Source organism: Culex pipiens, chromosome 3 (genome assembly GCF_016801865.2).
Source record: "Culex pipiens pallens isolate TS chromosome 3, TS_CPP_V2, whole genome shotgun sequence".
Classification (NCBI taxonomy): Eukaryota; Metazoa; Arthropoda; class Insecta; order Diptera; family Culicidae; genus Culex; species Culex pipiens.
In genome coordinates this window covers 84786330-84800918 of record NC_068939.1, presented here as the reverse complement: position 1 = coordinate 84800918, position 14589 = coordinate 84786330, and the positions used below count along the sequence as shown (strand labels likewise).

The window sequence follows — 14589 nt, the reverse complement described above, 5'->3', positions numbered from 1 at the left end:
TGTAACGCCTGAACTTAAAAAGCATGCCTCTTCAAATTTTAATAATTAATTTCGCCACAGTTCATTGACGTGCCTCTTCGTCGGTGATTTTTGCGTTCTTGTTGCTGTTGATTTTGCACGGGACGAGGGGGCGCATAACCATAGCTAGCGTTATTTATACGCAAACCCCATCACTTTATTCTGTTCTGTTTTGGGTCTGGGGGGCCGGCCGGCTACGGAAGGGGGAGCGAAAAGGTTCCATTAGAACGTCGATCGGTCTCCGTCGCTGCCGACACCGAAAGCCGGTTAGGCCAGCAGCAGTAGCGGTCATATTTCCATAATATCTAATTTTAGTTCGATTCGACGCGAAATAAGAGAGGGGGGAAAGGAACGGGATTGTGACTTGTGATAGTGACGAACAGATAAAGTTGCGAATTACATTGTTAAGTTCAAGATATTTTTATTTTATTTTTTTAGTACTTCTTTTCAAGCGGAGACGTTACGTTTTCCTAATTTGTCGATTTCTCTGGAACGTCACAACAATTTAGCAATCTTTTTATCGCAATACGTTTTGTGCAGATCTACCAAATACTGTTTGAAGCTTGTAAAAATATATGATGGTTTAAGAGAAATCGACGAAATAAAAAGTGTAACGCCTCCGCATAAAAAGAAGTTTCTCAGTATTTATATGTGACAAATATCGTGAAAACCTTGCTACTGAGCTAAAAATAACATGGAAACTTCTGTTTTTGCACAGACGTTACGTTTTGCATTCCGTGAATCTTCCAAAAGATACAGTTAAACCTCGCATAGTGCGCAGGCGTTACGATTTGTATTTCTTCGAATACTCTAAAATGGCATATTATTTTTGCAATCTTTTTGAAGCTAACTGAAGATTGGAACAAGACGAACAAATTACATCAAACAGATTACAAAAGTGTTATGCCATGTTTGAAAAATCGACGAAATACAAAGCGTAACGCCTGCGCACTATGCGAGGTTTGACTGGACAATATTATTGCAATGTTTTTCAAAGGTTTTTCTTCATCCTGTTCAAATTTACAAATTGCTTTATAATGTTTGCAAAAATGTTGTTTTACGAGAAATCTCTTTTTACACGGAGGCGTTACGTTTTATAATTTGTCGATTTTTTGGAACAAAGCGTAACGTCTCTTTGTAAAAAAAGTTTCTTTGAATTGAAATCGGCAAAAGACAAAGCGTAACGCTTTTGCCTGCCAGGTTTTTGTGTACAATCGAAAATATTTTCTAAATGTCCGAATAACGTGGTTCTTTAAAATGTACCACCGATAGCATGAATAGAAATTCATTCCATCTGAAATAATTTCGTTTCTCAGAACTACTTCACATTGAAAGACCCGCTAATTAGTAAATAATCCACCAGAAGTGGACTTGGCTGCGTCTTTCCCACAAAACGAGTTCTTCAAGCCACTCGAAGCGTAACACCAGCAGCGACATTACTCATTAAGGGCGCGCGCACCGTTTGCGAACGGGGAGACCTCGAAAAACAAACAACCATGTCCCGTAACGTCTCTTCTTTCTTGGATTGTCATTCATCCGGCACATGCGGCGGAGATTGGTGTGCGTGACGACGACGACGACTGCCGCAGCAGCAGCCCCATTACCGTCGTAATTAGTGTGATAATTTCTTCGTGGCGGCCTTGTGTACTCTGTACGGATTCACCGTGATTTTGATTTGCGAGAAGTCGAGTTGTTCTAAACTCACATTGCGAGATGATAATATAACGAATTGCGCCGGCTCTTCTACGACGCAAAAGTGTGGAGTGTGTTCTCCGCTAACCGACCTTGGGGAATCGGAGGCCACGTTTTTGGAGGAAACTTTTCGTTCTGCTCCAAGGTTCTGTGACGTGACGCGCGGTGTACAAGAAGTTCTGTGCTTATTTTTAGTGGCTTCGCCACGATTAGGGCCACGTCGAAGGTTTCCCGGGAAAAGTTTGGATTGCGTTCGGAATATTTCATTTTGGTAATTTCCCTTTGTTTGGGCGGCGCACCGACGCACAACGACGACACTGTCGCGTCAGACAAACGGAAAACATTCTTTTTTTGGGTTGGAACTTTTGTTTTGGGTCGGTATTGTGAGTGGAAGTTAGTTTGAATGCTTACCATGATTTTTTTATGAATTAATAAAAACTATTTCTCAATCGAGAACTGTGCCGGAGATCTTTGATTTAGACACTTATACAGAGAAACCTCTTTTTACGCGGAGGCGTTACGCTTTTTGTTTCGTCGATTTCTCTAAAACCATACAATATTTTTGCAAGCTTCAAAAAGCGTTTTGTAGGTCTCCACGAAACGTACAAAATTTGTCTAAGAGATTGCAAAAAATTTGCGTCATTCCAATGAAATCGCCAAATTACAAAACGTAACGCCTCGGCGTAATTTTTTTTTACTGTTTAGCCGTTTCAAAGGAAAACGTCACTAGTCGTTTTCTGGATCAAATTCACCCCATCAAACAGTGCCGGTATTTCCCAAAACGCTTCTTTCCGTTTTTTTTCGGGGCGTTTATTGCGTCGGTTGGTTTATTTGCGGGTTGATTACTATCTCTCTTCTCACTCCTCTTTTGTACTCTCCGTGGATGTTTTCTCCCCGTCTAGGAAAATTACTGCCGGTAAACACGAAAATACACGTCAAATACCGAGCCGCGGTGTTTCCACGTTTTCCACGGAATCCACCAAACAAGCAAGAACGTGTAACTTGGTGGTGTCGCTTGGGAAATTTTGGAGGTACTCACGGGGAAAATCCACCGGGCCAGGCTGCGTACTCAATCATAGATGGTAATGAGATATGTTGCGAGAGTCGATGTGATGCGGCAAAGTTTATGGGCCAAAAGTCGATGGATTTGGGAAATGGGTTCTTTCCTTGAATGAAGCATGTATTGAGGTGAGGAATATTTTATTTGTCTATTTTTACCTTGTTTAACATACTTGCATTATTTATTTCTAAATGTAAACAATAATCATATTTTACGTGCAGATGTTAATTTATACATTTTTCGAGTTCTCTAAAAGCTAAATATTTATTCCCATCTCTTCATGGCAAAACGTTTGAGAAATTTCTCTTAAGATATTTGAAAAATATTGCTGTTTTAAAAAGGAGATACACTAAAACCCTCGATTATGCTTAGGCGTTACGCTTTGTATTTCGTCGATTTCTCTGGAACGACGCAACAGTTTTGAAATCTTTTTGAAGCAATTTATACATTTTGTGCAGCTCTACAAATTACTTTCAAAAGAATGTGAAAACATTTAACTATTTTTTAGAAATCAACCTAATAAAAAGCGTAACGCCTGCGCATTAACGGGGGTTTTGTTGTAATAAAGCCTGTATAGAATGCGGTTTTAATTTATATTTTTTGATTTGTAGCCCAACTTTTTTTTTTTTGCAAATTTTGCATTACATCAAAACCTCTTTTACGTGGAGGCGTTACACTTTTGGTGTTTTCGAAATCTCTGTAACAACGCAATATTCTTGTACTAAGCTTGCTGGTTTTCCTATCTAGTTAGCACAAGAGAGCACAGAGGCATCGGTTTTTTAAAACTGTTTAAAGGAATTTGTAATTTTTTTTGGGAAATACCGTGAAAACTGTTTTTACGCAGAGGCGTTACGCTTTTTATTTCGTCGGTTTCTATCAAACCATACAATATTTTTGTATGGTTCAAAAAGCGTTTTGTCTAAACTGAACAAAACCTACAAACTGCTTTTAAAAGATTTTAAAATTTGTTGCGTCGTTTCCGAGACGACGAAATAAAAAGCGTAACTTCACCGCGTAAAAAGAGGTTTTTCTGTAAATGATTTATCTATGCTTTATGGAATGAAGTAAGGAGAAACCTATTTTTACGCGGAGCCGTTACTTTTTTGTTTCTTCGATTTCTCTTAAACCGAAAAAGCGTTTTTGGAATCTAAAAAGGTAAAAAGTTACTCTGTACGGAAAAAAATATGTTTACGGGGGCGTTACGTTTTTTTTTTCGTGGAAAAAAAAAATTAAAGGAGGTTTTTTGAACCAAATTGCATGATTAACTGAAAAGTGGTGAACAGGGGCATTGTATTAGCATTTCCATGCCTCTAAGTCCTCAATGGTTTTTTTTTCTAAAATACAGAGAAACCTTTTTTTACGAGATGCGATACGTTTCTTTAATTTGTCGATTTCTCTGAAACGACGCAACATTTTTGTTATCTTTTAACAGCAATTTGAAGCAATTTATGTTCAGAGCTACAAAACGCTTTTTGGAGCTTGCAAAAATATTGTATGGTTTAAGAGAAATCGCGTTAAAAGAGGTTTCTTGTACAGGAAAACCTCGCTATTGGTGTGTAGGCGTTACGTTTTGTGTTTAATCGATTTCTTAATTTTCTGTCGACGTTTGTTCTCGCCGCGTGACAAAGTTTTAATTACTCTTGAAGACTGCAAACATGTTGTGTTGATCTCTTTTTACTTTTTTTTTAATAAATAACGCAATACGTAGCGTAACGCTTTCCCACTATCAGAGTTTTGATTGAAGTTATTTCCTCATATAAAGGGAAAATTGATTTGAAATCTTATTGAATCTGCTGTATTTCTTGGACTTTCTCTTCCAATCTATAAAATATATTGCCGTTAGGAAGCTGACAAAATGACAACACACAGAACCCGATTACAAGCGCAGGCGTTACGCTTTGTTTTTCGCCGAAATCTTAAAAAAAAAACCGTACAATATTGCTAATGTCTTTTTCTACCGCCAACCTTCAGATTGCTTTTAAAAGATTTCAAAAATAGTGTACTTTTCCAAAAAAACGAGGAAATAAAAAACGTATCGCCAGCGTGTGTAAACGGGATTTACTTTAAAACCACATTTATGCTCGATGTTATTTGTTTAATTCTCATTTTTCGCACTTTGTATTAATTCGATTACTCAGCGGAGGTCAAAGAGGGGTGGGTTGGGGATGGGGGGGAATGTTGTAAATTGATTTTTACACATATGGTCAAATGTAAACCCTTTGTGGAATAAAAAAAACTTTTTGCGGCACTGTACATCGAAATTTCATTAAAAATCATAAGATTTTTAAATAAACCCAAACATGCTTAAAATTATTTCAAACGAAGTTTTTTGAAATAAAAAATTAAATGGCCTTATTTTATTGAGAAGAAAAAAACAATATTTCCAACTTTGATTCACCAAATTCGCAAGTATTCTGTAAAATCATTTTTATTTTTCTCTCTTTTTATAAATAACCAACTTTATTAAAAATAAAATATAACCTGATTAAAAAAATTGTTTATTATTATATAAATATACAGCACAAGAAAAGAAAATGAGACAAAACAAAAAAAAAATGGCTTCTCCGACCACTTACAGATCTCGTTCCGAATTTCATGACGGTTGTTGAGGGAAATGTTTGTCCTTCATCGCGTTCGACGTCCATTTGAAAATAATTTTGTGACGGTGGGCCTGTACGACCCCCAATGCTTGAAAAGGGTTTGTTCACTGACAGAAATTGCTGATATTTGAAAGAGCTCGGCAGTCAGCTATCATCATCCGCATTGAATATTCACTGAAAGCGCCGGTCATGATCGACATTTGGATACGACCGTCCATTGATCCACACGAAGTTGACCCGAGAGAATGTCGAGCTCAACACTCAAACAACCGGGCGGCACATTTTCTTTCTCTATTTTCCTCTCTCTTTCTTGCTTGTGTGGGTAACTGTGGTGACAGCAATCATTTGAATGCAGTCAAACGAGCTCTGCGCGATTGAAAGAGGTGATGAGAGTCAAATGACTGAGTGAGTGACTTTGCGTTGCGCTCTTTCGTTCGGATCTGTGTGAGTAAGAGCAGAGTATCAGTAGTCAGACGGACCAGGAGAAATTGAAAGACGAGCTAGGCCAATTGTCACAAAAATTTCGATTGATCTCAAGCATTCACGATCCCTTCTTTTTTAGCATTAAAAATACAGATTTAAATGAGGATAGATTTGCGCATTTAATCCAATTAAAGCTATAAAATTTTAACAAACTGAGATGAGAATAACTGTTTGTTTGATTCCAATCAAATTACTGGTGCTGCAATATCATATTTCTGTAACTATAATACTTGGAAAATCATTGAAACCATTTCCCCTTCGTCACAATTTACGCAACCTGTTGGGAAAACCCAACCATCCCATCAAGGTTACATCACACGTTTCCCGGACATTTTCACCCCCGAGGGGTGGGAAAACTCGCTTTGATTGCGAACAACTGAACTGTGAACTTTAACCTTTTTTTTCACCCCCGCTCGCACTAATGAGGATGTGCCGTCGGGAGTAAAATAATTCCGCGAAAATTATGAAACCATCCCGGGGCTGGCTGCTAGTACAATGTGGGGTGACATTTCTAGGATTCCGGGACGTACTCCGTACGACATGTAGAAATCGAGAACTCTGTGCCAATTTCGTGCAGCTCAAAACCGCAACGCTCTGAAACTTTGACCTAACTTGTTTTTTATTCTCTCTCTCCCTGTTTGTTTCAGCTGAGTGCGACTGTGGTTGCGTCGAGAGTGCTACAGTTGTGGTAACGACCACGACTCACAATAACAAAAACAACAACACCATCAGCACTAGCAGCAGCGGTGGCAGTGTTGCCAACCACAATAGCAGTAGCAACAGCAACAACAACAATAGTATCAACAATAGCGCCAAGGACAGCGGCGGCGTCGTCGTCGTCGTAGCGGGGGCTATGGGCGCCCCATCCAACGGTTCCAAGACGGCGGCACACTCGAAGGTCGCAACCGGGGGCCATGCCAACACGCAGCAGACCTCGAGCAAGCGCTCGAGCAGCGGCGCCGACGGGGACTACCAGCTGGTGCAGCACGAGGTCCTGTACTCGCTGTCCGCGCAGTATGAGGTAAGGTGTCCTGGATGATAGACTTAGGTGGTTTAAAACGTTGTGGCCCGGATTTCTGGTAACGGGCGCCAATCACGTAAACTCTGATTTGTTTCAGACCAAATAATTGTCGGAATACATCGGATCTATTGAATATATCAAGATCAGATAACATTCCCTATAGATCAAAGAAACATTCCAAGTAAAGATTTAAGGGCGCATTGGAGTTCGTTGCTCCCCCGAACCGTCATCAGCGCACACTAACTTTGTTCAAATAACGTGTCAATGCCCGTCTATTTTTTTTTGTATCGTTCCAAAAATATAAACACAATCCAATTTCTTTTTCGCCCGCTTGACAAAGCAAATATTTCGTCCAAATTCGACCTTCGTCTTTGACGGTTGGTTGCTTTTGTTGGAAAAATCCCGGTCCCCGAGTTGCTTTTTTTCTCGGATGACAGCAATGGTTGTCAGTACGGTGACCTTCAAACCCGGGCTGTTTGTTGTTACGCAACGGAATTGGACCCGACGGACGCGACGTAGCGCACGGCGGGAATCCAATTGAATTACACACTCTGTCGGAGTCCGGGCTTCGTCATTTGATGTCGTCTGGTGTCATTTTGGAAGGACAAATCTCCGGTTCTTTTGAGTTATGCTTCTTTGGGAAAGGACTTTGTCACTCTTATGGTGCTTATTTTTTATTTAGTTAATGTTGTCGTATTTTTAAAATACATGAAAAAAGTTTAGCTTTGGAAGGCTAAAAAATTTGATAGTTAAATATTCCCCCTTTTACGATGTAGCTCTACCTCAATTTATGTGGAACTTACAGTAAAAAAATGTGTAAATTTGGAAGGTGTAATTTTGGAAGGATGAATATTACTTCTTTAATGATGTAATTTTACCTCAATTTAGACTGAAAAAGTGGCATTACACCAGAAAAGTGGTAAAATTACACATTTTCGGAGGTAAAATTACATATTTTTTCTGACATACAGTATGTAAAAAAAGTATTTACACCCCTTGGGCACTATGCACATTTTGTGATGAAACATGTAAACAATTTAATTTTGACATAAACCTAGTACTACGTTTTGTTCAGAAACTCATGCCGAACATTTTGCTGCAAAAAGCTCATGAAAAGATGTTTTCTATAAAAAGTTATATAACAAATACTATTACAAAAATAAAAAAGGTGCAAAAAAAGTTTGTACACCTTTCAAAAAATTAACATAAATAAAGTTATTTGTTGACAAATCACCATAAATCTAGTCTCCCAACTCCAAATAGGCATCCTTGACTTATTAAAAAAATAATTTGGATTGAATATAAAGTTTACTAATTACTTAGTATAAAAGTTTATATAACTCTGGAAATTCTATATAAAACTTATCTAAACTTAATTTTGCAAACTTTCAATTTAACTAAATGTCAATATATTACCATAGAATTGCTAAATAAACATTCTGGAGTGGGTATAACACCGTTTTGGGGGTATTTGTATTGATAGAATAGATTTTTCGTTGGAATTTCGTACCAACCCGGAATTACGTCGTCGGAAAATCCGCCGGCATCCGAACCGGTCCACAATTCACAAGTCAACCTATGTGGCATCGGAAAGGGCATAAAATTTCCGATCTTTTGATACCCATACATCTAGGTTTTCTATAAAACCCACGTTTTTAAATACCTAGGCAAAAACGTTGTTATGGTTTCGTTTGAGCAACCTGCCAAAAATGTATGGAATTTCGTAATTTTTGTTCTCGTGGATCAAACTTACTTTTTGCCCAGGTATTTAAAAACGTGGGTTTTATAGAAAACCTAGATGTATGGGTATCAAAAGATCGGAAATTTTATGCCCTTTCCGATGCCACATAGGTTAACTTGTGAATTGTGGACCGGTTCGGATGCCGGCGGATTTTCCGACGACGTAATTCCGGGTTGGTACGAAATTCCAACGAAAAATCTATTCTAGCGATACAAGGAACCCCAAAAAGTTGTTATACCCACTCCAGAATGTTTATTTAGCAATTCTATGGTAATATATTGACATTTAGTTAAATTGAAAGTTTGCAAAATTAAGTTTAGATAAGTTTTATATAGAATTTCCAGAGTTATATAAACTTTTATACTAAGTAATTAGTAAACTTTATATTCAATCCAAATTATTTTTTTAATCAGTCAAGGATGCCTATTTGGAGTTGGGAGACTGGATTTATGGTGATTTGTCAACAAATAACTTTATTTATGTTAATTTTTCGAAAGGTGTACAAACTTTTTTTGCACCTTTTTTATTTTTGTAATAGTATTTGTTATATAACTTTTTATAGAAATCATCTTTTCATGAGCTTTTTGCAGCAAAATGTTCGGCATGAGTTTCTGAACAAAACGTAGTACTAGGTTTATGTCAAAATTAAATTGTTTACATGTTTTATCACAAAATGTGCATAGTGTCCAAGGGGTGTAAATACTTTTTTTACATACTGTAAAAGATGTACCCGGATATTACCATGATTTTTTCACTGTATAGCAAACCAAAAAATAAACTCAAAAATACATTCCAAATCATTCTACTATGACCGGCTTCGATCAATCAGTTTCTCCCTGCTAGCAAACAAAATCCACTAATTCTTGTCGCCGGCTTTGGTGTCATAATTCTAGATTTTAGCCGGCAACCACCTCGAAACATTTTTCCCTCCTTACGCTCTTGTCCCAATCAAAGTGGAAAATATTTTCTCATTCTCCCGCCGGCAAGAGTCAATAATTTTCTCGTCACCCCGTAACTTTCACACACACACTCAAACGGAACGGAATTACCTTCGTGGTATTTTGACCCCCTTCCCCCCTCACCAAAGTGAATTTGGGGATTTTCTTTTCGCACATACGTTGTGAGTTCATAAAATAAAAATATGAAGAATTCGAGGGGATTTGTCAGAGTAAAGTGTTGAGAGAATTAGATATAGCTTAAATAACGGCTTTTGTTAGAGGTATTAGAAGAATATCCGGGAATGAAAAAAAAATGTAATTTTACATTAAAAAATGTGTAAATTTACCTTCAAACATCCTATGGTTACACCATACGAATTTTCCCTTTTAAATTTACAGATTTTTTTACTAAGCAATATATTTTTGCCTTCCTCAATCAATGAGGAAAGGCAATAAAATCACTCGAAAAATGAACTTCTTTATTCGACCTCGTAGACCCACCTTCACGTATACCTATCGACTCAGAATAAAATTCTGAACAAATGTCTGTGCGTGTGTTTGTGTGTAAGTCCGTGCACCGAAAAATATGCACACAATTATCTCCGGACTGTCTTAACTGATTTGGACCGTTTTGGTCTCATTCGATTCGTCTTGGGGTCCCACAAGACTCTAGTTAATATTATGAAGTTTAGAAAAGTACCTCAAAAGTTATGCTAAAAAAACGATTTTAACTAAACTTCGGAAGATTGTAAAAAGGGTGTTTTTTGTAAGAAATCCCGTCATGCTATATATTGTTAAAAAGGTATTTGAACGACCTTTCCAATGCAGAAAAGATTGGAGATCTGACAACTCCATCAAAAGTTATGAGTACTTAAGTGTTATTTATACACTTTTTTGAGGCCGGATTGTCCGGATCTATCATGCAACCCATCGTTGGATAGGTTATCAAAAGACCTTTCCAACGGGTCCAAGAAATTGAATCTGACAACCCTATCAAAAGTTATGAGCACTTAAGTGTTCATTATCCACTTTTTTGAAGCCGAATCTCAGAAATTTTGATGAAAATGATGTCCTCATCAATCATGCGACCCATCGTTGGTTGTGTAATCAAAAAACCTTTCAAATGAGTGCAATAGGATGAAAATCTGACAACCCTATCAAGAGTATATTAATGAGAGGAAGGTACCAACCATCTTAAGGTGGATTAAGCAAGGTTTTTATCATTTCAATCACATTTCTAGAGTTTTATTTGAAAAGATCCAATAAACATAGGTATTCCAACAGCTTATAGGATTCCTGAAAAAAAACTCTACACACAAAAAAATATTTCATTTATGATGTAACACTTTTGCCCGTCATTTAACATTTAAATTCAAATGCAATTTGATGTAAATTTGCAACAAATTATACTTTACATGATTTTACGTGTGATTCAACCGTTTACGTCGAATCTCAAGTTTACATCAACTGAATTTACATGTAGTTGATCTTTTAGTGTCGGGTAAATTTACATTTTTTCTGTGTAGATTTCTATTTCTGTGTTGTTGTTAATTCAGTTCCAGTTCCGTTCCAGTAATTTATGAAAATTAGCAAGCAATTTCTCGTTGTTTTTTTTATTTTAAATATTGGTTTGATAAACAATTGGAAAAGTAACGGCAAGTTGAACATTTGAAGTTGTAAATTTACATTTAGTTTGATGTAACTTTACTTTACCTAAATTTATATGTGCAAAAAAATGTAAAAACTTTACATTTTCCCGGAATCTATCTGAATAGCCAGAAAAGAAATGTAATTTAACATCAGAAACTTATTTATGTTAGGTAAAATATTATTTCACACATAATTTTAGGTAAAATCACATAAAAAGACGTAAACTTACAGTTTCTAATTTTAAACTTGCCACCTTGTTTTGCTTGTAAAACTGTGTGCTTAAAAATCGAAAAAGTGATTAAAATATGACTCAGGAGGCTAAAAATGGGTCCTTTTCCCTAAAATAAATTATTACTTATCTGCACATCAAATAAAGCAGTAATTCAGCTGCGGCAGCGACCGTAAAAAAAATTGCATTATTTTATGAAACTGTATGTAATATTACACCCTTAACTATGTAACCCATCAGTATGAAAAACCGCGCGAAATGGTTGCAACTTTTTTTTTGTTTACAAAAAATGTAATATTGTAATATTAAGTGTCTTTTTTACGAAGGTGATGTGCATGCTTTTGCATGCGATGTTAACAAAGGATTTTTTTTCTGTGTGTTTCTATAAATTTTGAAGGGATTTGTTTTTAATTTAATGCTTTTTCAATCTTCTATTTCTAAGTCTCTTGAAAATTCACCGGCATCAACAGGTTACATGCAGTGACGCAAACCCGTTAAAATACCTACATGAAAACACATGGGGGAAACGCAAACATTCCGCCGGTAATGCATCAGGTCTGGCTGACGTCCTTGCGGGTGTGGCCCAAATTTAACCACTCGCAAGAAGCGTGGAAGCCGCGCCAGTCGTTGAGTGACTGGCAGTGATGTGCAAATATTTATTTATTTTGTTTAAAACTTTAAATTTAAAATAAGTGTGGTATTTTAGAAAATTCACTTGGAAGGGATTGATAAATACTTAAAAAAATGTAAGAGTTTAATATAATATAACATTTTTTCAAAAATAAATCTTTTGGCAGTGTTCCCAGATTGCTTGAAGTTTTTGTTTTCAAATGTACATCTTATTAAACTACTGTATACGGGGGTAGTATTGGAATTTAAATGTCATTTCCACCAAAAGGATCATAATCCGGGCTAAAAACAATAAATACAGTTATGTCTCATGGCAGTGGTGCCAGTTCCTCAAATTTGAAAACTGATTAGAATGTGCAGTAAAGTGGTATGATTTTTATTTAATTTTAAATTCACTGCATCCGATTTTGAATTGCTTGATAATTTTCTCTTAATAAAGGATCCCTGCAAGATATGCAAATATCTATGAAGTACTCATAACATTAAACAGGGTTGCCAAATTCTCGACTTTCGTTTAATTTGTTTAAGGCGAGCCTATATTTAGAAATAAAAAAGATTTTTTCTATAATGGATCTGCCATAAAATTGTCATAAACTTCTGCGGTCGTCAAAGATCTAAAATTACAGAAAATTTTGCGAATAACAAGTGCGTATTTATAAACTAATCGACGTGCAAAATATTTTCCTTTCAAACAGCTGAATCGTCCCCAGCAGACGTCGCGCACGGCCTAAACGCAGCAAATATTTATAAATTTAAAGCTTCGGGGCTGTGGAAAGTAAACATTTTCTTCACTCGCCGTGGAGACGACGACGACGATCCGCTTGGTTTTCCAATTAGTGCCAAAATATTGGCCCCGGCCTCCGCCGGTCGATATAATAAATTAGCTTTTTAGCAACATGAATTATACTTGCATAATTCAAACTCACTTGAAGTATTTCGCAAGAGGAAGGGGTGGGGGGAGAGGGCGAAGATGTGGTGTAAACGAACCCAGAACATGGGTTTGCGAAATTGTTAAGTGAAATACGAGGCCGCTGGTGGGTTAGTTGAGGGATTTGAGAGAATATTCGTTCAAGTGGTTGATGATTTTGGGACGAGTACAGATATTTTTCTCGAATTTAATTTTATTTTGTACGAAAAGTCTTCAAAATTTCAAACAATTTTCAAGAATTGTGTCACTTGATTGCTTCACGCAACTAAAAAACAATTTCCCAACGAACCATTCGATTCCCGACCCACCGAGACATGGCTTCCATATTTCACTCCCTTCTCGGCGGGGTCGTTCCACCCTGGGTTTTGGTCAGATATTATTTCTGCGTCCGTTTCCCAGCGCTCTGACGGGCTGAACCTTCGGGGACTGGACCAAACAAACGAAGGCACTTTGTTTCGTTAACGTCCAAGGTCTTCATCGAGGCAGACCGGGCAGTGGAAGCTTATGCTTAAGTTCCAATTAAATTCGTATCGCCAAGGTTTTTTTTTCTTCTTAATGAGATGAATCTGTACAAGTTCTGCAAATTAATGTAAACTTGTACTTCATTTGAATCACCGATTTCTCATATCAAATTTAATTAGAATGGTAAAATTTCAAACAAAACCAAAAGATTTATTTGAAGAAAATTATTTATAATTGATCAGAAATTTCCTTCAAAAGTTGCAGATTTTCGAATATATACGTACTATTTTTGCATGGACAGCTGCCAAAAATTGTACAAAGACTTGTATAGGTAAACCAATGACACAAAATTGCCTCTTCGGTCATAGGGAAGGCCCCTACAAAGTTTGAGCCATATAAAAAAAATACAAAAAATAAAATGGTCGAAATCGTCCGATTTCGTAGAGAATTGCTCATGTGGTTTATTTAAAAAAAAAATCACTGTTGGGTACACTCAAAAAAATGAGTTCGCGTAAACGTGAACAGAGTTCATGCCAACGGGAACCAGAAAGAAAACTGTTCACTTTCATGGTGCAATGCACTATAAAAGTTGAACAGTTTTCTTCCTGGTTCCCGGTGGCATGAACTCTGTTCACGTTTACGAGAACTAATTTTTTTGAGTGTAGGGGACTGGACGATCGGGCCGAACAGTCACTTAATTAACCTTCTAAAAGAAAGTCCAACCAAAATGTGATAAAATACAAATATAAAATTTAACTTCATATACTACTAACTTAAGATAGGATTGTAAGATCTTAAATATTTGAACATGTTGGATGGGACTTTTTATAACTTTTCTCATTTTCATCAAAATGGCGTCAAAAAAGTGTATAATTAACACTTAAGTGCTCATAACTTTTGATAGGTTGATAAGTCGTTGAAAAGGTCTTTTGATAACTATCCAAAGATGGCTCGCATGGTTGAATTGGACAGTGTTTTTTTAATATCTGATATCCGTCCTAGAGAAAGTGTACTCAAAAAAGAAATCTGGCTATGAAATCACTCGAACAAATAAACTAAAATGTTCTTCGTAGACCTATTTTCACGTAAACATATCGTTTCAGAGATAAATTCTGCAAAAGAAACGTCCGTATGTGT

At 36.7% G+C, this 14589-nt stretch overlaps 1 protein-coding gene across 3 annotated transcripts in view; it reads left to right on the top strand.

The window, feature by feature from the left end:
• Window positions 1-14589, top strand: part of LOC120418995 (uncharacterized) — a 456309-nt gene that overhangs the window by 369151 nt on the left and 72569 nt on the right. For all 3 annotated transcript variants that reach the window (XM_052711065.1, XM_052711066.1, XM_039581565.2), the window contains one exon: window positions 6501-6874. In XM_052711065.1, coding sequence (XP_052567025.1) covers window positions 6501-6874 — 374 coding nt within the window. The remainder of the gene's footprint in view (window positions 1-6500; window positions 6875-14589) is intronic.